The sequence below is a fragment of the Calidris pugnax genome, unplaced genomic scaffold (genome assembly GCF_001431845.1).
Source record: "Calidris pugnax isolate Ruff unplaced genomic scaffold, ASM143184v1 scaffold89, whole genome shotgun sequence".
Lineage (NCBI taxonomy): Eukaryota > Metazoa > Chordata > Aves > Charadriiformes > Scolopacidae > Calidris > Calidris pugnax.
The window spans coordinates 1,468,114-1,494,482 of NW_015090865.1; the positions used below are offsets into that span (position 1 = coordinate 1,468,114).

Consider the following 26,369-nt stretch of genomic DNA (forward strand, 5'->3'; position numbering starts at 1 on the left):
GTGGGAGATGGGGGGGGGGTAGGGTCCGGCTGGGTTGTTCGGTTTGATGCTGCACCGTGGGGGGAGCCGGGCGGGAGAGCTGTGGTTTTGCCTGTTAATAGCAGCAGGGTGTTTAATTAGGGTGCGACGCTCCGGGTCTTTAAAGTAAACATCCCGGCAGTTTTCTCCGCCGCTCGTAAAAGCAGGACCAAATCGTGATCCACCCGCGCTCGGTTATTCGCTGGGTAATTAACGTCCCCTCCCTCCCCGAGGTCGCAGCATCCCCCCTGGCAGGGGGGGAGAGGGGAGCCGTGTCCCACCATCACCCTTGGACCCTTCCAGCAGCGAGCGAGGAGGGTCTGGCAGGTCTCTGTGTCCGGCTTTAATACCTGAGAGGAGGAAGCATCGATGTGTTTGTGTGGAAGCGTTGGTGACACTGGGCTGAGGTGCCAGGGCAGCCCTCTCTGCTGAAGGAAGGGCAGAGAGTGTGGCAGAGAAAAAGCTTTGGTGAGGCTCGTGCTTGTGGTGGAGAATGGGGAGGTGATGGGTAGCCTTTGGAGAGACCTGGGCCAAGGAGGAAGCCGTGACACTAGCGGGTGTTGGAAGGGGAGGTGTTTCTCAGAGTTGAGAAAATGTGGCTTTAACTCACTGCAAAGTGGGGGGAGACCTGCCCATGTGGTTAGCGAATGTCCTTAACGCTGCATAGACTGGACAGAGGGTGGGATTGATGCTGAAGAGCTGGAGCCTGGGAGATGGCAGGTCCGTGGTGCTGAGTATCAGACAGGGCTGTGTTGCTTCTAATCCTTGAGGGATCAGAAAGGGCATTTGTTGTGACACGGAGGCAGGACAGGGAGCAGCAGCAGGTTCATAGTTTGCTTAGGAGCCCTCTGGAGCCAAAAGGCAGGTGTCCAAGTCTTTGGCACAGAGAGGGTTGGGCTGTAGAAGGCTTTACCAACCCCTGGGATGTGGAGGGGTGCTTGGTCCGCCAGGGTGGCCCTGCCAAAAGCAGGGAGGGGGTGAAAGCCTTGTGCAGGGACTGCTGGGGCATCAGCAGGAGGATGGTGATGCCCCAGAGATGGGGTCCCATCAGAAAAAGGGAGGTAGGAAAGTGAGGGGTGACACCTGCTTGTGCGGATTCCTTTTGATAAAACTGCTCAAGAGGGTGGGAAATGGTGGGGGAACAGGACAGTGGAGAACGGAGTCAAAACGTGCAGGGGAGGAGGACCCAGGGTTCATTATTCATCACTGCTGTTGACTCACAGCTGCGGCAATTAGGAGGGAGAAACCGATTTTGTGTGGAAGTGTTCTCTTAAATCTTCATCACACGGCTCCAAAGACGGTGTCGGGTCTAATTGCCAAATGCAGTGGGGCATTTAAACAACACTTTGTGGCACCTGCGCTCTCCTCCTGCTGAGTACGGGCTGGGTATTGTCTCCTTCTGTGGGGCTGGCACCCCCGGCTCTGCCGAGCTGTGAGAGGGGAGATGTTCTGTGATGCCTGGTCCACGTGGGTTCAATCTGTACCCACCCCATGGTAGAACCCAGCTCCAGCACGACGCCACAGGAAGGGTTTTCTTCTGTACTTTTCTGACCTCCTTGTGGGAAGTTTGGCGATCAGGACATACATTTTAATGCCGTTGACTGTTGCTGGACACAAAAAGCAAGAAAGATCTAAGGAAAGTCTTTCTGAGGGGCAATCCCGGCAGGGTTGGTGCGAGGTGCTCCTGGCAGCGTTGGGGGTGTGCTCACCCCTCCCATCCCAGCTCTACGTTGAGCTACTGCGTAGCCCCAGCCCTATGGCAACGCCTGGAAGTTCAGCAGGACACCAGAAGATCCCCTGCCTGGGATGGTGCTGGGTTTGTGCAGTGCCTGTGTCAGAGGAAAACTGCTGCATCCACAGCCTCTGCTGCTGCCCGTCCCTCCGGCTCCTCTCTCCTCCTCCACACACTCACAGCCTTCCTGGGGAAGGGCCACCAGCCACCCGACAGGGCATTAGGCATCTCATCAAAGTCTGGGCAGGTAAGGGGGTGGAGTGACAGCTTCAAAAAACCAGTTGGGAGGGGGGGAAGAAACCCCAAACTAGTCCAGAAAGGAGACAACAGGGTTGAGAATCAGACAAAGGCAGCCTGAGAGCAAGGCTCTTTGGTTACTTTACATCATCATCAACAGGACAACGTGCCCTTTAAACTTTTACAAGTCAGTGTTTTATAAAAACTGAACCTTTAAGGAACTTTTGGAGGTTTGTTTGGGTTTTTTCTTCTTTTTTTTTTTTTTAAGTAAGCTGCTGTGATTTCCTGTGCACCAGCACACTCCTTGTGGCACTGAGTAAGCAGAAACATGCTCGTTCTTGGTGACTCAGAAAAGGGTGTTACAGTGGATAGTGCTTACAGTGTTACTTTGATTCTTTAAGTTACTGGAAGCAATTGACGTTTGTAACTTAAACCCTAGAAAGAGCAAATAGCTTAATCCAGAAGCAGCCCAGGTTGGAAGCTGTTCATACACTCCACAGAAGAGGGCTAAGAAAAGCCTGATGTTTTCATTTATTCTACAGGCACCTGCAAATCAAAAGATTCCAACCACTTGTTTAAACCAAATATTTTATCTTTGGAGGAACCGCTTTAATACAGGGAAATATTCCTGAGGCTGTGAGTGGTGGAGGCTTTTCCCTTGTGGTGCTTTGGTAGAAGTGATGAACAGAGAGTATTGGACGGCCCGGAATCACCCTCCCTTTGATACCAGTCTTGGCAAAAAGCAGGCTGCTTGCAATTAAAAATGATTTTCAGGTGTGTAGAGAACTCGATGCAGCTGCAGCCCGGGGTGTCTGTGCCCCTCCTCTGGTCTCACTGCTGACCAAGAGCTGCTGGTGGCTGCTGTGGGACTCGACCATCCTGGCTGTAAAACATCTTCCCCTCCCATAGATGTGCTGGTTTGACCCACCAAATGCAGAGGGTAATAATACACTGGGACAGTCTGCTAACAGCCACCTGGGGAGGAAGGGAATTACTCCTCAGTGCTGATGGTCTGGGCAGAGCAGAAGAGCCATGTGCTACATCTTCACGTGAAGACAGAGCCAAGGCAACGACTGTCCTCCTGCCCAGGAGTGAAGGGACAACAGAGCTCAAGCTGCAGCGAGGGAGACCTCCGTTAGCAGAAAGGAGTGGGATGGCTCGTAGGCCTCCGTCCTTCTGTAATTAAATGCATTAATAATTCCTTTCAAGAGCAGGACCAGACAAAGAGTAGAGCATTTCAGTTCTAACTGGTCCTGCCAGAGTAAAATAGGAAGGCTCAGGTGCTCCTCGTGTGTTTACTTCTTGCAATTCTGCAGCGAACTGCCCAGAATGACCTGAATTAACAGGTACATGGTGAGTCCTCATCTCCCTGCGCTTTACATTGAGGGCTCACACAATTTAACGGAAACTTTTAGCTACAGAAGGAAAACCTGCTTAAATGTAGCTGTTCCTGTCAGTGCTCGTGGATATTAAAACACCAATACATTTAATTTACCGCCAGACAACAGTCCCAGTACTCTTCCTGTCTGAGATGGCCACCAGCACCTCCCCAATGTGCTCCTGATCCTCCTCATGACCACACTGAGGTCCTTCTAACCAAGGTCATGGCGTGCCCCGAGATGGTTGTGGCTGTGCCCAGCCTGGAGTGGCACCACTTCATTCCTGCCAGCTCTCCTAAAATACTGATTTTATGGTATTTTTTTTTTGTTTAGAACAAAGGCACCTTAGAGAAAGTGTAATGGAAATGTCTATGCCCTGTTTCTGCTGAGCAGCCTGGTGGTCCTCAGCCCTGCCCACCAGCTGGGGGGTCAGTCTCTGGGTTGCTCTGGGAGTGGGAAACAAACTGGAATGTCCATAACCTGGTCACCCACCTCGCTCTGCTCCTGGGGTTTTAACTAAGCAGCATTTGCCACCACGTAACCAGCCACAGCCTCGCGTTCCACCTTCTAACCACAGCGTGGATGGGCCATGTTCTTCTGAGCTTCATGGAAAAGTTTAGATGTCCAAGTGGAGGTAAATCCATCAAACAGCCAAGCCTGACAGAGAATTCATCTCCCTTCACCCACATCAGGTAACCAGGCGCCGTGCTGGTGCGTAAGGAGCAGGTCTTTTCTCATGTGTTGGCACCGTGATCTCAGTGTCAAGGACAAGGATTTGAGAACAGCTGGAGCTGGTGCAATGATCACTGTTATCCCCATTAAACACTGTTATCCCCATATTGAAACAGATTTGTTTGGCTAAAATTAAGTCACTTGAGGTATAACCACTTCTTACATCTCCCCCATAACTGGAGAAAGACAGATGTTGCATCCAGCTTCAAACAAGGCCAAAAGGACCATCTGAGATGCTACAGGCCAGATGGTGTCACCTCAGTCCCTGGGAAAACCACGGCAGAAGTCTCTGAGCATGTTTTTGGGCACCCGCAGGAGAAGGCGACTGGGACCAGTCAGCATGGATGTACTGAGGGTAGGTCCTGCCTTCAACAACAATGTGACTTCGCAGACAGGGGAAGGAGTGGTGGAGGTTCTTCACCTTGACCTTAGCTTTCAACACTGTCTCACACAATGTTCTTGTGCCCAAGTTAAGATGTCACAGCCCAGAGAGCTGGACAGAAGACTGGTTGGATGTTCAGGCTCAGCATCATGGTCTATGGAGGTATCACAGGGGTCTCTCCTGGGACATGCCCTGACGTCTTTCTCAAGGACCTGGAGGCAGCAGCAGGATGCCCTGGCAGCAGGTTTGTGGATGACACCAAACTGGGAGAACCACTTGGGGCAGGGCTGCCATCCTGAGGGACTGAGACAGGCTGGGCAGGAGCCTGATGACATGCAGGAAGAAGGGCAGAAGCCCTTTCAGTGATAGGCTGAGGGTGTCCCAGATGCCTCCAGGGCCCCAGCAGGCATCAAGCTGAGCACAAGCCAGAAGATCCGAGGCTGCTTGAACAGGACACCAGCCTGTAAATGGGAGAAGAGAGCATCCCCCTCTTCCTCACACTCAGCAGACCTCATCCTGACTGCTGCATCCAGTTCTGGGTCCCACATCCACCCACCACAATGAGGATGTTGCCAAACTGGACAAGTTCAGGAGATGGCCAACAAGATGGTCAGGGGCTGGAGCACCTGCCTGGGAGAAAAAGGCTGAGGGAACAGAACTTGTTCAGCCTGGAGAAGAGAAGGCTTTGGAGATACCAACAGCACCAAACAGAAGTTATCAGGAAAAAAAGTCAGGCTTTTCCCAGCAGCACATGACCAGGAGGATGAGAGACAACAGGTGGATGCCAAAAAAAGGGAGGGTTAAACTTCTTGACTGTGGAAGAGGTTGCCCAGAAAGGTTGTACCATCTCCATCCTTAGAGGTTTTCGAGGCCACACTGGAGAAATGTGGTTCTGAGGAACACGGTCTGACTTCACTTGGGGAGCTCCAGGGGTCTCTTTTAGCAGGAATGATCCTGTGACTCAACAAGCAACGAATGACTCCAAGAGGCTCCAAAGGTGCAAAGATTTGAACTGAGCAGCTTTTGCCACCACGTAACCAGCCACAGTCCCGCGTTCCACCTTCTAACCACAGTGTGGACGGGCCATGTTCTTCTGAGCTTCACAGAAAAGTTTAGATGTCCAAGTGGAGGTGAATCCATCAAACAGCCAAGCCTGACAGAGAATTCATCTCCCTTCACCCACACCAGGTAACCAGGCGCCGTGCTGGTGTGTAGGGAGCTCTTAGCTGCTGGACATGGAGGTGGTCAGTGGTGGGGTTTGAACACCATCGTTGGGGTTCTGTCTGAAACCATCAACCAACCAAATAAACACTGGGGTGTCTGTAACACTCACAGCTCACAGGTCTTTTCTCATGTGTTGGCACCATGATCTCAGTGTCAAGGACACGGATTTGGGAACAGCTGTAGCTGGTGCAATGATCACTGTTATCCCCATATTGAAACAGATTTGTTTGGCTAAAATTAAGTCACTTGAGGTATAACCACTTCTTACATCTCCCCCATAACTGGAGAAAGACAGATGTTGCATCCAGCTTCAAACAAGGCCAAAAGGACCATCTGAGATGCTAGAGGCCAGATGGTGTCACCTCAGTCCCTGGGAAAACCACGGCAGAAGTCTCTGAGCATGTTTTTGGGCACCCGCAGGAGAAGGTGACTGGGACCAGTCAGCATGGATGTACTGAGGGTAGACCCTGCCTGACTCACCTGCCTCCAACAAGAGTGACTTTGCAGACGGGGAAGGAGTGGTGGAGGTTCTTCACCTTGACTTTAGCTTTCAACACTGTCTCACACAACGTTCTTGTGCCCAAGTTAAGATGTCACAGCCCAGAGAGCTGGACAGAAGACTGGTTGGATGTTCAGGCTCAGCATCATGGTCTATGGAGGTATCACAGGGGTCTCTCCTGGGACATGCCCTGACGTCTTTCTCAAGGACCTGGAGGCAGCAGCAGGATGCCCTGGCAGCAGGTTTGTGGATGACACCAAACTGGGAGAACCACTTGGGGCAGGGCTGCCATCCTGAGGGACTGAGACAGGCTGGGCAGGAGCCTGATGACATGCAGGAAGAAGGGCAGAAGCCCTTTCAGTGATAGGCTGAGGGTGTCCCAGATGCCTCCAGGGCCCCAGCAGGCATCAAGCTGAGCACAAGCCAGCAGATCCAAGGCTGCTTGAACAGGACACCAGCCTGTAGATGGGAGAAGAGAGCATCCCTCTCTTCCTCACACTCAGCAGACCTCATCCTGACTGCTGCATCCAGTTCTGGGTCCCACATCCACCCACCACAATGAGGATGTTGCCAAACTGGACAAGTTCAGGAGATGGCCAACAAGATGGTCAGGGGCTGGAGCACCTGCCTGGGAGAAAAAGGCTGAGGGAACAGAACTTGTTCAGCCTGGAGAAGAGAAGGCTTTGGAGATACCAACAGCACCAAACAGAAGTTATCAGGAAAAAAAGTCAGGCTTTTCCCAGCAGCACATGACCAGGAGGATGAGAGACAACAGGTGGACGCCAAAAAAAGAGAGGGTTAAACTTCTTGACTGTGGAAGAGGTTGCCCAGAAAGGTTGTACCATCTCCATCCTTAGAGGTTTTCGAGGCCACACTGGAGAAATGTGGTTCTGAGGAACACAGTCTGACTTCACTTGGGGAGCTCCACAGGTCTTTTTTAGCAGGAACGATCCTATGACTCAACAAGCAACGAATGACTCAAGAGGCTCCAAAGGTGCAAAGGTCTGGTCCTCAGCAGATGACTATGAGAGCGAGTTTCTCCTGAGAAGCAAACAGGACCTGGGAAGCTCAGAAGGACAGGAGATGGCCAAGAGGAGTACTACAACTTTTGCTCACCCACATTGAAATTAAAGCAGGCTTTTAGGGAAGAAACCATCTCAGGTGTCCTCATGTTCTCCTTCAGCTGGCACAGAAACGGGCATGGGGACATGAAAGAAGATGTTCACCAGCTGCTCTGCATTAAGGAACATTGCAGGAAGTTACTAAACAGTCAAGACACCACAGCAGCTAATTCCTTAAGTTGTTTATTTATCATTGAAGAAACACACAGCAGCAAGTTCTGTGTTGGCTTCAGTATGACCAGATAATTAATGGTTGTTACCGCACCCCAAAATTGAAGTCAACACAGCCATTACTACAAATCACTTTTTTGGAAAGGGGAAGAATTGACCCTGAAGACAAAGAATTGGGGGGAAAAGATTCAACAATTTCTCCAAAACCACACATTTTAAATATGACAATATTTATAAATCCTTGAAAGGCATGAATTATCCAGTAATGGAAAAAGCGGCTGTGATATTGGCAACAGAAAATACATAGCCATGTGCTTACCAAAACACTGAAATTGTAAAAGCTTGAAGTTCTGTGGTCATACACCCCAGCAGGTACTGTTCACAGGAACAATGATGGCCAAACGGCCTCCCAGGCGGCATGTTTTCAAGTAAATCTACAGAAAATATCCCAGTGTAGCTAGTGCTTATCATGTTTATTGTATTTAATTCAAATTTAAACAACTTACTGAATTTAGATAGTGATAAAATACGTCTCGGAAACCGCCTGCCCTCAAAGATACCTGTGTAGAAGAGGGCTTTTCTAGTTTTCTATTTTTTTTTGGCTAATTATGGAAATTGATTCAGCTCTGCTTTTTCAATAATTGCACTGTGTGAACAGAAGTGTTTTCAAATGCATGTTCTGTAACAATAATACCCCATTCCAAATTAAGAAGGACTAAAAATAAAAAGGTCAGCCTCTTTTGGTGCGAGATAGAAGCATTACTCAAGACAGCTGTTGGGCTTGCTTCTTTTTTATTTTAGCAACAAATGACCCATGAAATAAGCATCATTTGAAATTTCAAAAACTGGCATTCAATTTCCAACCTTCTGCTGTGAGTTTTGTGCATGATCAATCTATATGAGTAAGTAATTCAAGCTCATGCTTTCATGTTACCTCAAAACATTTGTTAAAGAATTCCAATTCAGAATGTTTATAAGCACAAAGATAATCCGTGGATTCGATCAAATCAAAGCTAAAACATCGGTTAAACTCTGTGATTTTTTTCACTTAACGTCGTACAGTGGTCCACCCTTCTTCATCTGTCTCGTTTTTCGTGCGGCGAACGGGCTCACGGTCCTTTTCTGTTTTCCAGGAGCCCTTCTCCTTCTCCCCATCCCTCTCGCGATCCTTGGATGCTGCTGGGGGAGCAGATGCTGGAGAAGCAGCAGGAGCTGGAGCCGATCGCCGAACGGTTTCGCGTTCTTCTCCGCGGTCCTCTCTCCTGTCGTCGGCACGTCGCCAGGAGCTCGCTGCAAACACAGAAAAGACAATAAACCAACCTTTGTCACGCTCCAGCAGCAGCCTGAGAGAGTTTAAACAAACATGCCCGGCTCCGACAGCCTGATTTACGGGTTCTCACTCTTGCCAAGAGGGGAACATGCTGATGACGGCCAAACGCACAGCTTCATTTTGTAGTGAAGTATCAGGCAGGAGCTACTCAAGCCTCCTTTCAGACTCACAATTGTTTGGAGCCACCCAAGTGTCATCTTTAAAACACAGTAACTGTAGTAAGAATGTTCTATTGATGTAGATGGGTTTATGATGTAAAATATATTCTTATATTGGTATCAGAATTAAAAGCACAAAAGCGTCTCCTTAGAAATGACTGAACTCTGACAAGAGAAAATTCCTGATTTAAAAACACTTGTGGAAAACGTTTAGGTGTTCGTGGTCTCAAAAGACAGCACATTACTCTGCAGCCTACTGAAAAGAAAATCCAGAAAAGCAGAAATTCTTTGCTGTGAGGGTGGTGAGGAGAAAATTCAGAAAAGCAGAAATTCTTTCCTGTGAGGGTGGTGAGATGCTGGCCTAGGTTGCCCAGAGAAGCTGTGGCTGCCCCATCCCTGGAGGGGTTCAAGGCCAGGCTGGATGGGGCTTGGAGCAACCTGGTGTGGTGGGAGGTGTCCCTGCCCAGGGCAGGGGGGTGGAACTCAATGATCTTTAAGGTCCCTTCCAACCCAAACCATTCTATGAAATCAGAGGTACAAATGGCACTGGATTACATGATTCCACTGCAAAGAGCATTCACCATCCTTCAGTACATGAAAAATCATTCTTTTCCACCAAAAGGATGTTAAGAACTGTACCCCAGCTGTGAGCAAACAAAGCTGTGTCAGATACCAAACCAGCCCATCAAATATCAAAACTTCTTGATGTATTAAAAACAACAAATCCCCACACTGAGAGCAGTCCATAAGGACTTCTCCATTCGGTTTGCTCCCCAGGACACCCCCTGACAGCACCCTCCCCTCTCCAGGGAGCACCCACACTCAGGGCAGGGACCAAAAGGGACTTTGAACCTGAGGATGCCAGAACTGAAAGACATGGGATCTCAGGCTAAATCTCCTTGCCCTTACTGTATTTTTAGAAAGCAGCAGAGGATTAATAAATGTACATAATTAAAACAGGGTACAGTATGTAATTAAAATAGGTTATTCATCAAAATCAATACCGTTAATAGTGTGAAACCCACAAGGCCTCGTTTGGAAACATTTCCCTCACGTTTTAACGGTCTTAACAAATGAGCCAGAAATTACTTTCTGGGACATCTACCTTGATAATTTAAGTACAAGGATTTCATTCACCCTGAACACAATCCTACTATGAAAACCACATACTAAAAATGTTACCCTTCTACTGCAGATATGAAATGCTGCTATGATAGATAAGAGTACAACTGAAAAAATGTAAGATTCAAGGAAAAAATCTCAATTACACTAAAGCTTCTTCCTATTACTTGGTTTATGCCAAGGGAGTTTAAGTGGCTGAAAATATTTATTCCCGTTTTGTCACATCCTAGCACCGTCAAGGCCCTATGATGAACATAACCCTTTTGGAACACTAAAATAAACCTACGTTCTTCCCGGTCGGATCTGAGCGGTGGTCCTCGCCTGAGGGGTGGATCTCTGTCATCAGCACGTCGATCTCTCATGTCACGACCACCTCTGTCCCATTCTTCACGCCGACTTGAATCTCTCCAGCTAGAGGTCTCCTCAGCTGGGCCTCTTCTCCAACCAGCATCATCCCTTTTGCCATTCAAAAGAAAGACTAAACGTTAAGATTTTACTTTTGCTATGGAAAGAAGCAATAATACATCATAACACAGATATTTTCAGGCCCAGTGGGTCTCTATTTAACATACTGACATATTCCAACCCTTTTATTTTCTTCTGGAACCTAATAAGAAATTCTCTTGAAAACAGGTTAAAAAAAACCCAACAAAGCAGTAAAGGCTTTTGTGATTCCTTCTGTAAACAGTTAACGTCGTCTTAAAAATAAGAAATCAAAAAGCCCCCAAAATGCCATTACCCATTTACTGCCTCTAAGTGCTTAATTTCATACAAACCAACCACTGTTCCTCTCACTGGGTGATGCCACATTCTTTCTTTATCAGCAGGGCACCTTCTTTCAAATTATTTTTTTTTTTAACAGAACTATTCTAGAGGTATTTAAAAAGAGAAGTCAAACCTGGGACGCCTGAAACGATCATCTCGATCAAAATCTCTATCCCTGTCAAATTCACGGTCTTTCTCATTTTCATCACGGTCTTTGTCTCTATCCCACTCGCGGTCTCCTGGAGGTCTGGAATCTCGGGGAGGTCCCCAGCTGTCCTCTCGAGCCTTTTCTCTTTCTCTCCATCCCCCTGTAAGAAAGAAACAGAGTCAAAGGATTTGTGACTGACCTTCCATCTCTGTGTGGACAAAGAAGCCTTTACTTCCCTCACAGAAACTGGTTCTTCAGGTTTTGATCCCTGAGGATCCAATTTATGACCAACCTTCCATCTCTGTGTGGACAAAGAAGCCTTTACTTCCCTCACAGAAACTGGTTCTTCAAGTTTTGATCCCTGAGGATCCAGCTCAAGATGCTTATAAAAAGTGTGCACAATGAGGGGAGCCACGGACAAAACACTGTAGAAACTGCTTAAAATGAGAATAGTAAGTATCTACCTCATATATGGGGCTGCCTGCCTGGGACATTTAGCAGAGCTGATTACAGCCTGCAGTTTTCAGTCAGAAACAACAAACTCTTCAGTCTTGTGCAAAACAAGAAGCAAACGGGGTAGCTCAGAGAGCAGATTCCTTTGTGAACATCTCCACGTGGGGAGACTTTAAGCAAGCAAATTTTTATGAAGGTATACTGCTTTTTAAATCGCTACTTTAAAATACAATTATCATTTACACTGCATCCTGCAATCCCATTCAGTTATGTTTGAATGGGAGTTCTTTATTATGCAGCCTGCTTTTTCTTAAAATAGGAAAAAGGTGAAAGCTTTTTGGAGTGCAAGTATCGAGATTGATGATAGCTTTGCTCCAGGTTTGGATTACAGAATTACTGCCCACTTCATTAGTGCCCAAGTTGATGTGGCACATAAATCTGAATAAAAAGAACTAGGAAATCAAAATCATAATCATATCTAACATTTAAACGTCATCAACAGTTCTGAAAAGAATCAGAAACTATTGGAGTAGTCACCATCCACAAGACTTAAGATTAAAAACAAACTGTACAAGATAATTCTGACTGTGAGGGACCTCGGAAGGTCACCTGGTCCAAGCTTCTGCTCAAAGCAGGATTTTCAAGAGAGAGAGGCACAAAACCAAAAAAGGAATGGTAAATACAGGAATGTCTTTGTACATGTAAAAAAAGCTTATCAAAACCAGACCCACTTGAACGATGTGTCAAACTCCTCCGCAGAAGGAGGTTAATTTCAGACATATTGAGGAGGCAGGGATGGAGACCAAGGTATGGTAACCTGGTGAGAACGTTTCTCTCCCACCAGAGCATTCTACTTGTGTGTTTTGTCTCTGCACATCAGCAGATCACCAGCATCACTCTGGGACCTTTAGGCATCTTCCAGGCAACCAACAGACACTGCTGCATTTTTATTTCTTTTTTTAGTTCAACGAAATTAAAAGGTTTAATCATACTAAGTAAAGGAGCATCCACATCAGCCAAATAAATCCAAACATTTTCAGAGTTGATTCTCCCATCTCTGGCACTAAGTATGTCACATCCATCACGTACCAGGTTAGCACACGCTTTGGAGGTTAGAATATTATGTTACTAGATTTTACCTGGTTTACCAAATGGTCTCCAAGGACCTGGCCTTGAATCTTCACCGCTCCGCCAGGGCCCCCTGTCATCATCTCGTCTGGAGAGCCTGTCATCATCTGCGCTACGCCAGGGTCCCCTGTCATCATCACGCCTTGACATCCTGTCGTCATCCATCCCGCGCCTGGGACCTCTGTCGTCATCCATCCCCCGCCGGGGACCTCTGTCGTCATCCGCGGCGCGCCAGCTGCCCCGGTCGTCATCCAGCCCACGCCTGGGTGGCCTGTCATCATCCAAAGCCCGTCTGGGCGGCCTGTCGTCGTCCATTCCACGCCTGGGTCCTCTGTCGTCATCTGCTGCACGCCAACTGCCTCTGTCATCGTCCAAGCCGCGCCTGGGTGGCCTGTCGTCATCCAAAGCACGCCTGGGTGGCCTGTCATCATCCATAGCACGTCTGGGTGGCCTGTCATCATCCATTCCACGCCTGGGACCCCTGTCGTCATCTGCAGCCCGCCAGCTCCCTCTATCATCATCCAAACCACGCCGGGGCGGCCTGTCGTCATCCAATCCACGTCTGGGTGGCCTGTCGTCATCCAATCCACGCCTGGGCGGCCTGTCCTCGTCCCCTTCACGCCTAGGTGGCCTGTCTTCGTCCCCTTCACGCCTAGGTGGCCTGTCCTCTGATGATTCCATAGAAGGACGTTCCTTTTCTTCTGCAGCACCGCGTCGTGGCAGATCGTCCCCTCGTCGGGGTAGATCATCCCCTCGCCGGGGTAGATCATCGCCTCGTCGGGGCAGATCATCGCCTCGCCGGAAAGGTCTGTCATCATCTCTGGGTTCTCCTCGACGCCAATCTCTGTAAAACCACAGCGAATGAGCAAAAAAAGTAGAAGCTAACATCCAGGAAAGCTTTACAGATCAGATGGACAGTGTCAAACCCCTCAAGGCCATTTCTGAACGTATCTCCTTGATGGGTGGTTGCAAACACATCTACAGAGCTTGCAGTTTTCAAATGCACACGTTCTAATTGCCTTCACTGCTATGGTGATCACCACCCCTACAGCTTCAGTAAGGACTGAAGGGTTTATTATCTCCTTCAAAACTACAGTTTGAAATGGGGAACTACAGTCCGTTGTTGGTTACAGAATCATAGAATAGTTTGGGTTGGAAGTAAAATTGCTGAAAAGAAAATTGATTCTGTTCTACCTCAAACCAGGACAGATGCCTAGTCATTTGTCAGTAGTCACTCAGCTCAGTTTCTACAACAGTTGAATGAGAAATGACTAAGACAACACTCATTCAGAAAAACTCTATGCCATAGAGATTCAAAAATGGATATGGGTGACCTGTATAACTCTGTTGTGGATAAAAAAATATCACATTGAAGCATATACATAGATGCATTAAACAATCCTGCAATATGTTAATAGTTGAAGGCATCATCTGCGAGTTACATCCAATTTTTGAGTTTGCAATTCACAAGAAAGCGGATCACTACCAGAAATGGCAACACAACTTTTAAGGAAAGACTGAAAGACTGTTTTGTTTATTGAAAGATCATACTCTTCAATTATGTTATAAGAAATTACTAGAGAGAAATAGTAAATTTGCTTTCGCTGGAGTTCAAAAGTAAGCTGTAATGGATTTAAATTGCTGCACTGGAAATTAAGCTTAGACATTTATCAAAATCTATCCAGCTGGAAGGCTAATTAAGCAATAGAACATATTGCCAACTGGAACAAGCAGTGGTATCTCCATCACCACAGGTTTTTAAGAACAGAGATGTGCACCACCAGAAATATTTTAGATACAGTTCATCCTGTTCTGGAGCAGAGGGATGGACAAATGTTAAAGATCTTATTTTCTACAACTACAGAAACTACAACTTTGTTATTAGTGAACATATCAAAACCCCATCAAATATATAGATGTGAACAAGCTGCCTTTTTTCTAATTTTTTTAAATTATGGAGTACCTTCAGAATACTCCAATACTTTTCCTTCAGAAATCCTTCCTTCTCTGTTCAATACAGTCTTTCAGAACTCTGTTTTAGTTTATGGCACATATTTTCTGCTCTGTGACTCATTCTGGAACTTGACTTTACTATTCCTATGTATAGTTTTCTAAACGAAAATTCTCAAACAGTTTCATCATCTAGGAACCCTGCACTTGTCATCCTTCCCCATTCTGTACTTATGCAGCTGACATCACTGTTTGAGTAGGACAGATATTTTTCATTTAAAAAAGAAACCAAGTTAGGAACTTGTTTATCCTATGCAGAAGGTATGTGGTGGCTTTCACATATCTAAGCTAAATAAAACCGGAATGTTATCTGAATGCAATTCCAAGATAAAACCTCCCTCTCATTCTGAGATGCTTACAAAGCAATTTTTTTAATAGAAAGTTAACTCTCAGAGGTGTAAAGGCATGAGATATTACTTAGTGCAGCTTTAGCAGTAGCAATAAAAAGGGAGCCTATCACATTTTGAGCCCAGCACAACTGGTGCTCCATAACCCAATGATTACCTTTCCACTGGTGCTCGTCGCCACTCAGATTCTGTCTCACCACCTCTTCTCCAAGAGCTTTCAGACTCCCTATCGCCCCAGCGAGATTCCTGTGTGTCAAAAGAAATTAGGGACATTCTTTCTGAATACTTTAAAATGAAGACTTTCAACTCCTTTCAGAGTATACTATGTCATGAAAAACTCCTTTGTTACACTGCAGAGAACACCGAACTATCAGGTGTTTGAATGTGGTTCCCTTTGTGCCACACACTTTATTAGTAGGGCAGGATATATGCAAATACACTAAAAAGTTTATGAGCAAGTGTATGAACAACAGCTACAGTGAGCCATAGCTACCACCTGTTAACACAAAACAGAGGTTCACAAAACAGAGCCATTTATGCTACAACTTCAAAACAAAAAAGTTAACCTATGATTTTTCAAAGCTACCATCTTCTTATGAATAATCTACAGAAGGAGGAGTCAAAAAGAAAACAAACCTCCAGGTACTACCCACCTTTCTTGAAAATGGGTCATCCAGACCTCTCCTTTCTTCTTCTCGACGACGCTCTCTTTCTTCTATCTCCATTTCTCTTTGACGTTTTTTCTTCTCCAGTTCTTCCAGTTTTTTGACCCGCTCCTGGTATTCGCGCTGTTCCTGCTCACGCTTCTCACGCTCAATGCGCTCCTTTTCCTCACGCTCTGGAGTCACAAACATACACAGAACATATTACCAACACAAATTCCATTATTTTGCTGTATCCACAGAAGGGTGACAAAATACAATCTCTCCTCTTTGATTCCTTATTAAAAAAAAAAAATCCAAGCGCTCCACAAGATGCGTTTTGCATTTAACTAACCATAGAATCTTCTTTCTGGAAGTATCCTAAGTCAAAAGCCATAGAAACCCTGAAACACCCATTAATGTGACATTTTGAACAACAACTAGCACGAAAGCAAAGAAAACATTCCAATACTCGTACATTAATTCAATGTACAGACCGGAAACGTGCCAGCTAAAATATCAGTAAGTACCTCAGCACGGCCGAGGATCCCTTCCTTAGAAAAGGTCAAACCAAAAAACCAGCTGTCAGTGTCAGAAATTTGATATTTAGGACTGCTTGGGTTTTGTTTGGCTTTTAAATATTGTGTGATTATGAACTCCACTGATATACAAAATCTTCATCCACCAAGTGACAAACAGAAATTTCCCTTACAGGATACCTCTCTCTCTTCTCCTCTGAAACCTTGAAGCAGGCTACCAGACAAAGCAATGCACAGAGAAAGGCGTGAGTCACAACTCTTGAGTTCTTGATCTGACACCAACGTTCCCTTTCCATTCTCTTTTAGTCATGCACAAACAAGTGGACAGGCTCAAACTAAACGAGAAGTTGAGACTTTGGTTTTAGTCATCAGCCTTTCTTACGTTATCTCCTCCTTTATTCATGTGTGGGAGAAGGGGAAGGCAGGGAACATTCACTTGTTTTCATTTTCCCTTCCTCCCACAACGCTTTACCTTCACCTCTGTGCTGTACACCCAAGTGTTCAGAAGGTGCATTAGGTAAAACATTAATGGTACATTTGTCTAAGAGCAACAACAGAGCCTACACCACTGACCGCGAGTGAAAAGACTTCCTCCGGTATTGTCAAACAGGCAAACCAGAAGTTACCTGCATACACACCTGGAACGGGTCAAGGATGCAAAGGATAAAATAATCACATTCTTGATTATACCTTTAAGCAGCTGTTCTTCTCGTAATCTTTGCTCTTCCTCCTCCTTTTCTCTGTAGTAGGTAATGCGTCTCTCTTCTTTGCGCTGTTTCTTGCGTTCCTCCAAACGATTGCGCCTCTCTTCTGCCAACCGCTCCTGGAACTGCTTCAGTTTATCCTGAAATATGCACAATACACATGAAAACTGAAGAACTGTAACATTTAAGAGCTAGACAGTTATACAGATTGCTAAATAAAGATGCACAGAAACCCGAAGTAACTGCAACTTTACTAACTTTGTTCCACTGAAAAACGATTATGTGTTTCCCGTTTCAGTCTTTCTGCGATACGTTTTCAGAAGGGAATATACTCCTACTTAGAAGACAATCAGCATGCACAATTTTAGTCCTTCATCTGCTTTTTCAGGAAAGTAATTACCTGAATAATAATTTACTTGTATCTAAACTACATTATCTAAAATTACCTGTATTGTTGCAAAGAATCATATGCAGTTACTTATCTTAATGCAATAATTTTTGCCTTTTTTCCCCCCACCATCAGTTCTTACTGCAACAGAGCCAAATAACCAAAGCTACAAACAGTCTCAGCAAATGTAGAATTTTACAAATGAAGATCAAAAAACAAAGGCACAGTTCATTCCCTGTTATTAAATTTTGCAAAAATAAAACGTAACTTCAAGTTCCAAATACTTAGACTATCAAAATAATTTCCAGATTCGACAGACAAGTATTTCTGTCTATTTCTCAGCTTTGATATTATTGCCACTAATATTCCATCACCACAATAAGTCCAAGTACTTGTACGGACACAGCTGGCTGTTCAGATGCTACCCAATGATCTCTTACTAACAGCTGCATTGAAATAAATAATTTACCTATCTTCTATTTTCCATATAAGCTATTCCAGAAGCTGTCAAAAATCGCAAGTGATATTATCTAGGAATGGGTGCAAGAATATTTTAATTTTTCTTTTTTTAAATTGAAGCAGAAAAGAAACAATTCCAGAATTCTGAGTCATTCCAGATATGAATTTGTTTCTAGATTTCATGAAGAATCCCTGGGTCACATGCTTAGTTCCTCCCTTTAGGGGAGTACTTTACTACAATACTGTATCTCACGTACCTCGTAAACTGTTCTCCGTGATGCTTTGAGCCTGGCTTCAAATAAATCTCTATCCTCCAACATCCTTGAGAGTCTGTTCTTATGCTCAAGGGCCTTCTCGCGCTCCAACTGCAAAGTGGTGATCTAAAATAGATAATATAAAAAGTATTACAATGTAAAAATTATTATATATTTGCATTCAAACCTCTGCCACTCAAAAGAGGAATTATTTTTTCCTCTTTCAGATCATGTACAGAAGATACTGCTGTCCACCAGCACAATGAAATCATAAAGCTAACACTTCATTCTTCATAACAACTTTTTCCCTTCTTCCCTTGGATTGAGCTGAGGAAAAAAGACAGTGCAAACCCCACTATTTTTTCATTCACCGCTAATGGATTTTATCATCTGAACAAAAAATTCTTACCCTTTCTTCTTCCTGTTGCTCCCACAGCTCCATATCATGAACTCTTTGCTCCTCATATGCAGTCTTTATTAAAGGAATTTCTTCCAAGCGCTTCGCTCTTTCAAAATAGTCAATCTAAACAAAGACAATGTACCTTTAGCACGTCACAACACAAAGACCAAATCTGGAAAGCTCAGTCTTCAGCATCCCCCAAAGAAAACCCCAGTACCTGGAGACTTGTCCAATATATTTGATATATTATTGTTACATAAGAACAACCACTGAGAATTCTTGTTGGCTTCCTCTCAACTCCCAGTTCAACCACATCCTTTTTGAGATAGACTAGAACTGCACACAGTGCTCGAGATGTAGAACCACCAAGTTCTCATTGTTGTCTAAAAATGTTCAGTTTGGAGCTCATCACTTAATATGTAAAGCTGAAGACTGAGGGATTTCCCCCCCCGCTTTCACTACACAAAGTATTTTAATCTATGTAAACTGAACTTCATTCATAGATTCTTCCTTCTACCCCACAGTTGCTAAGTTTTTTTTGGTCAAGAACTCTGTAAAACGTCTTTTGGAAAATCCAGCTCAGTTACACCACCCAGATCACCCTGACTCTTATGTTTGTTTTGAGAGCTTCAGAGAACTCCAAGAGGAGGCCCTGGCTTACAATTCTTCTATAGAAGTTGTGCTGACCTTTCTGGGCAGATCACATTTACCCAGGTAACTACTAATTCTACTGTTTAATTTCCTATTACTTTGCCCGGTATGAGCATCAGGCTGAGAATTCTTTATGTAACTCACCAATTTCTAGTAGCAAACCAGTTCTAAGTGGACTGAATTACCAACTCTATCACATAACCTCTGTTTCATTCTTGAATACTGTCAAGAGTCCTTGGTGAGTTTCACCTTGCCCAGGTTATATATTTCTATTTACTGTAACGACGTGTTCCTCACACTTCTGTAGTCACCCAAGCTTCAGGCAGATCCTATTCCACTACCCAGAAGGGCTCTACAGCAGTGGAATCTCCTCCGTTTCAGTGAGGACTAATATAACTAATTAAATTCAGCTTCTCTGTAATGGCCTCACCTTCTGCGAACATTTAATTTTCTCAGAACATTTTCCAATTACAACTCTTTCAAACTAAGACTCAGTTCACATACAGCTTAAGGGTTCGTTTTCAAATCAACTCCATTAATTAGAACAGTTTTGTGCACTGATATTAGAAACCTGGTTTTTAACCCATTTACCTTTTTTTAAACAATAACATTTTCAACACCAATATTATATACGTATAGAAGAGTTCATAATCACTAACTAAAGCACTGTATAAACATGGTTTTCTACCCTTCCTACATTGTACCTTTTTCTCCTGATTCTTCAGACGTTCCTGAAGTTCCTTCTTTTCTTTTTCAAGTTGTTCAACTTGTTTAGCCATAATGAAGTCAGGATCCAATTCTTCAAGATCCTACAACCAAGTAAAGTTATCAATACAAAATAAAGTAAACATTTTTCTATTACAGATGTGATCTGTTTATTTATTTACACTTCTCTGCAGTTTTCCCTTAGATTTTTAATTAATTTGCTTAACAAACATTCTCAGTTTCTTTTCCTCTCTTCTGGGTAACTTGCATTCTATTTAAAAAAAAAAACAACTCTCTAAAGCGTTTTTATGTTAATTTTCAATTGAGACAGTCCAGGTGCTACAAAATTATTTAAAAAAAAAAACTCTCTAAAGCGTTTTTATGTTAATTTTCAATTGAGACAGTCCAGGTGCTACAAAATTGGATCTGCAGGTCTATTTTGTATTTCAGATACTGTTCAAGCAACAAGGGAGGGGTTGGGGGGGAACCAAACAGCTGCGCTTAATTCCTCCAGGTAAAAAAGATCCTATCCAAACTCAGAATTAAGGTTTACTTACACTGTTGAGCAAATTAAGTAAGTGTTAAACACCCTCATTTTTAAGAGAGGCTGTTTATAAACTGTTACGTGTTACAGTATAAAGCTAGTAAAGAACACGAAATTCAGGCAGCCTAGCAACGTAACACCAAAAACCTAAAAATCAGCTCAAAACTTGAAAAATAAGTTGTCTACCTCAATATCAATATCTTTAAATGCTTTGGCTCCCAGTTCAGTCTTCTTAATCTGCTCCAAGCGCTCACGGACAGTCTTCTTTTTGATTTGTTCATGCTCTTGCAGGATCCGCTCCTTCTCTCTCTCCTTGGCCTCCTGGCGCAGTCTCTCCTCTTCAGCTTTCCTGACTTTTTGTAATTCTGCTTCACGTTGTTCCAGTTCTTCTTTTTCACGCTGAATGTTTAAGCTTTCAAGGCGCTCTTTTCTTTCCTCTATAGTTTGACGACGTGCAAGAATACGCTGATGCTCCTTCCTTGAATTTTTTAGGAAGGCAGTGACTGCCAGCTGATGCTGTTCTTCTTTCTCTTGCTGAAGTTAAATTAGGGATGAGACAATGGTGTAAGTAGAATATCTTTAAAAAGGCAGAAAGCACAGCAAATGCCTCTCAAAGAAAACTCAAGGTTAGTTTTACTCTCCAAACTTGCCAACTGGATGGAAATACAATTGTAATGGCTAACCTAGTCACTCATCCAAGCGGCATAACAAGGCAGTACCAACTGACTAGAACCACTTGCTAATGGGGAAAGTTGTCTGTATCAGACAATATTCCATGACACATATTAGGTACGATATTTTCCACACTCTTTTTCTGTCCAAAAATACTGCACACCCTTACGCTAGTGATATTTAAGACTCTAACTGAAATGAAATATTTTCACACTTTTTTTCTGTCCAAAAATACTGCACACCATTACACTAGTGATATTTAAGACTCTAACTGAAATGAGGGTGGGAGATCAATCAAGTATAGCACCACCGGTGCTGTGTTCCACCAAAGCTCTCGTTACTGAACCTTTTTTTCCAAACACACTAACATAAGACAAAAACATCCTAATTGACATAAAGCACTATCTCACCAAAGCTCTCTTGTTTCTGAACCTTTTTTTCCAAACATTCTCCACATAAGAGAAAAACATCCTAATTGACATAAAGCACTATCTGTGAGATGACAAAAAACTGAGGGTCATCTCTCAACAATTTAGGTATAAACGTTGTATATAAACCCATTTTAATTAAATAAGGAATCTGTGAGATGACAAAAAACTGATGGTTGTCTCTCCACAATTTAGGTATAAACATTGTATATAAACCCATTTTAATTAAATAAGGACTAGATTTCTAGACACTAGCATATAGATTATTCTCTAGGATTTTTTTAACAATCCTTCTAACCACCCCAGCATTCTCCTCCAGAGCACCTATACAGTTCTCTGCAGAGGTTCCTGCTGCACACATGAAGGGGTATAATTGTGCCAGCTCAGGGAGTTGCCCATTTTAATCAGCTCAGCAAGCAGCAAAACTGCTCACTACACTCCCTCAGTCACGCTGCTTGTGAAATGTGAGTTAGCTCAGAGGTATTTTTAGTCATCTGTCACTTCTAGGGCACTCAACAAAAACACTGACATTCTTTGTTGCCAATCTGCAAGCACTTAAAAGATAAATGAAGGTGCCAGAAACACAAAAATTAAGAGCTTTAGATTAATTTAACAATTTTGTGAATTTTAACAAATTTGTCAGAAATTAAGGTTTTAAGCACTTGAAAAAGTGAAAAGTTTTGATCGATACAGTAAAGGAAAAAAGGACATGGACTTGTTTTGTAGCTTCTCTAACCACACAGGTCCATATTAACCTTGATACTGTACCCCAATTTTACAAGCACAATTAATAGCATTTATGTCTTATTCAGCTAATTGTACTAACATGTTAAGTATAAGACTATTTGTCATTTCTATCTATGAATGCAAAGATAAAGCATGTTTTGCTGTTTCAAACCAACAATCCATCTGTCTGATACCAATCACTAATAAAAATTTTTAGGGCAAAGCCTACATGAAAATATTTTCATCTTCAACACTATAAAAGAGTTTTTTTAGGGGAAAGCCTACATGGAAATATTTTCATCTTCAACACTATAAAAGAGCTAATGTATATTTAAGCTAAGCTAAGTAAGCTGGCATTAGGTGTCACGATGCAGTCCTACTACGTGTGATTGTATTTTAAGAATATTACTTAATATTTCAACCCGTATAAAGAATCTAACATGGACACCTTGCTATTAGCCTTTTTTCCCCGTGTGGAAAAAATATTTGTTATGTTTGCTATGAAATCTTTCACAAAAATAAAGCAAAAGAATAAATTACCACTGCTCATTTAAGAGAAGTGAAGGTTTAACTTGCCACAACCAAGGCATGCTGGAAATTCAAGACTGATTTACACCTTGCACCTACAGGGCTCTGGAGAACCTGAAATGTGAGCTCATCGGTGAGTCCGACCTTGAAGCCAAGGGCCCCAGCGAGGAGGACAGGGAGTGACAAGGACAGGTCACTTCTTGAGTTGTGAGATGGTTTGTTCATGTTTTTAGATTCCGCTATGAAGTTACATTCCAGGTTCTTCACAACAGCAGTTTCTCCAGGAAGAATAAAGAAAGCAGGCTCTTGGATTTTCAAAAAAGCAGGGAAAGTTTTAAACAAAGCCCAGCTCTCTAGGCCCATCTATAGGTAAGTTATTATTTGGTATATCCTAAACCTGATATATGAAAGACTGGCAATTCAAACTCAGGACTCTTGTGTACATTTTGACATTTTAGTTATGACCAAACACGAATTAGTTGGGTGCATTAAGAATGATTTCTTCTTCTTCACAAGCACAAAAAGCTGACTACCACCAGCCTGAAAAAAATGAAAAGGTACATCTAATCTGAGGAGACACATTCATGAAAATATAAGCTTCGGTGTAAGTGTTGAGTTACTAGTTTACATTTCTACTTAATCCATAGGTACATAAATGCAGCCCATCATTACTGTCAAATCAGATTAGAGATTGTTACTACAATCCTCTGAGAAACAGAGCAACACACTTCTGTTAATAAAAAAACGTACAAAAGCACCAATCGCTCCGTACTCAAATCCTTGCAAAGTCAAGTTAAAATAATCATTAGAAAGCTCACTGCCTTCCCTATGCCAAGGAAAGGTGAAGCAAGTAACTCCTTCATGTATGATCTCAAACTTCAGAACAAGCTTTTCTTGCTAAACCAGAAAATGTAGGTATTTTAGAACGGGTGAGTATGTAACACATGCAGAAGGTACTTTGTCATTAATAAATACATTAATGCTACACCACATTTGTATATATTAACACCCCAAGGATCAATTATTTGCTCTGAAGCAGTAACAATATTGATTATCACTGCACTGAGAACAGACAAGTTGATCAGACAAGTGAAAAAATAACAAAAGGCTGCATAAAACCAACAGATAAACGTCACCCAATGCACATGGGGGCAATGTCAGAACTTGCCAACGTTTTCAGAAGACTTAAAATGACCTACCAGCAAGTGAGGAGGCTTAATGACTGCAAGAGCCTTAGCCAGAGCTGAGGACATAGCAGTCAATTGATTTCTAATTTGCTCAGAAGGCATGCTTTGCAGTTGAGGGCCTAGTGGAGCATCTTCTCTAGTACTGTAATTCAAATCTGAGCCAAAACTCAGTGTCCGGGTAGTATGATCAAGGCGAACCTTTGGAGAAAAGAAAAAAAAAAAAGGGGGGGGGGGGGAGAGAAAAAGGATTGTATTATTTATTAAATAATTTCTCCGTTGCTCTGCCTATGACCACTATGAGCCAACAGAAGCTCTAAGCAGAAATTACTTAAAAAAATAAAAGTTTTAGCTATGAGAAACGCCAAACTAGTAGAAGAAAAATAGCACTGTGAATAAAAGTTGGTTTGATTTTTGTGGTTTACACAAAACAAACAAACAAAACCCAAGAACACCAAACCAAACAAGATCACCGGAAGAGGCTGAACTTTCAATGATTCTATGAAATGAGCACTGCAAGACAAGTCATTCTTGCCTCTTCCTCCACATTAGCAATAGGCAAAACAAGAATCATGACTTTAATACAGACAATTCAATGCATCTAAAATCTAAGCTAAAGCTGTGTGTTAACCTAAATCAATTACCTCAGCTTTAGCTAAAAACCTAAATGGATAATAATGAAGCAACCTCAACTGAAAATTACTTGTATCCCATCACTGGCTTAAATATTTCATTACAGGCTGTCATTCTTTCAATACAGACAACTTTACCAATCGTGCAACCTTCCACAGCAGCTGAAACATCTCAGACATCGGTGTTTTACTCCATCAGTTGGTCAGACAAAACCCAACATCAGCAACTGCTACCTCTTTAGTCTCCCAAAACAAACTCAGCACAGTCAGAAACTGGCATCCCTGTCTGTTAGACTTCCTTCAGGATATTCTGAACTAAATGTCTGGGGCTCACGGGGCAAGTTTCAACAAATTTTATTTCAAATTTTACTTCTACTGGACTTACACTAACGATTGTTGACCTAACCAAAACACCACACCAGAACGCAAATAATCATCAGTTCTTGATATACCATCACATGCATTTTTTCCTCTAGTTTATCTCCATCTATCAGAATCCACTGTCTTCCTTCAGGTTCAATGTCAGCCAGTTAGTTTTCATCCAGTGTAATACACATGAATCCATACATCATCTCACAAAAGTCTTTTTACAGCACTTACTTGTAAATCACAGTGTCTGGCTGCATCAACGATGTTACGTTCCAGCTGGAAAGCATCAACAAAAGGAACCAGGCTAACCAGACGAGAAAATTCAATGCTTTGATAAATCTGGGCCACCTGTATGTCAACAGAAACATTAGGTATTTTTCCTCATTAAAAAGAGATTAGAAATGAAAGTTGTTGTACAGGTTATAAAGCTAACTTACTACACTGCCAACAAATCAAAGTATACATACTAATACAACTGCGAAAACTCTATCGGGATTTTATTTCTGTACCATATTCAAACTTAACCTAAAATTAAATGGCATTCCTGAATGGTTTCTTTGTATGAAGGAGACTGGCAGCAGTAACTACATACAGCTACGCTGCTAATTAGCCTTCAACTATTTCTTTAGCACAACAGAAATAACACTGCTCATCACTTGTAAAGAAAGCAGGTCAATGAAATGTGCATTTCATAAAACATCTAAACACAAAAAACCAAAACATCCCACCCAAACCCTGCTCCCAAAAAAGTTTTAAGAAACAATGAATGATGTCAGGAAGACATCACAGATGTGTAATGAAAATCTAGCAAAGAGATTAGGCCACTGTATGCAGCCAATACTAAGTATAGCTACTGTGGCTGTACCTAAATGACATACAAACCTGAAGAGACAGGTTATATACTGGAAAAAGGCATTTCAAAATCATAATTTAATAGAAAAAAATTACTTCAGCATGGCAGTTTCCAACTTAACATGTTTCCAAAGCACTTTCTAACTGAACATACATTCTCTTTGTTCATACCTGCTGCAGAAGGCGAAGAATGGTATTGTTCTGCAGGTGAGGAACATACAGCTGCAGTTCAGGCTCCTTTTCAGCTTGGTCTTTCACCCAGTTCAGAACCTATCAAAATTCTGAAAAGTTACTCTATCTGCACCAACTCTTGAAAACTTCAAAATTAAAAGTACGAAGCATGTTTCTTAAATACTTTTGAGTTACACCTCATGAAAAAACAGCACTTCTGTCCAGACACTACATTGTTTTAGTGAAGTGTATCTTTTGATCAGAACACTCTTATCTATAACGGATCGCTAACAATTGTGTATGAAGGCGACTGACAGTACTGGCAACATTTACCATACTGCTAATTTACCTTCAAGTTCTTTTTAGCACCTCAAATATCTTTGTTCCTACTATCAAAGAAAAAGAACATGATGTGCTTCACCAATTGCAGAGTTTACATTAACCTAATCAACAGCTCTCACGGTAGTTTACCTCCCAATACTCTACATTTGAATAGTAAAACCAGTCATTGTTATATTTTTCCACTTCCCACACAACCTGCTCACATGCATATGCACAGGTGTGTA

General features: G+C 43.0%; 1 protein-coding gene across 1 annotated transcript in view; it reads right to left on the bottom strand.

The window, feature by feature from the left end:
* Positions 1-7,491: 7,491 nt before the first annotated feature.
* The window catches only part of EIF3A (eukaryotic translation initiation factor 3 subunit A), a 31,845-nt gene continuing 12,967 nt past the window's right edge, over positions 7,492-26,369 (bottom strand). The window contains exons 9-22 of the mRNA XM_014945278.1: positions 25,804-25,902; positions 25,012-25,128; positions 23,795-23,980; positions 20,428-20,775; positions 19,697-19,801; positions 18,351-18,464; positions 17,945-18,067; positions 16,827-16,980; positions 15,610-15,794; positions 15,114-15,202; positions 12,611-13,443; positions 11,004-11,178; positions 10,392-10,561; positions 7,492-8,785 (exon numbers count right to left, since the gene is read on the bottom strand). Coding sequence (XP_014800764.1) covers positions 8,544-8,785; positions 10,392-10,561; positions 11,004-11,178; positions 12,611-13,443; positions 15,114-15,202; positions 15,610-15,794; positions 16,827-16,980; positions 17,945-18,067; positions 18,351-18,464; positions 19,697-19,801; positions 20,428-20,775; positions 23,795-23,980; positions 25,012-25,128; positions 25,804-25,902 — 2,940 coding nt within the window. The 3' untranslated portion in view covers positions 7,492-8,543. The remainder of the gene's footprint in view (positions 8,786-10,391; positions 10,562-11,003; positions 11,179-12,610; positions 13,444-15,113; positions 15,203-15,609; positions 15,795-16,826; positions 16,981-17,944; positions 18,068-18,350; positions 18,465-19,696; positions 19,802-20,427; positions 20,776-23,794; positions 23,981-25,011; positions 25,129-25,803; positions 25,903-26,369) is intronic.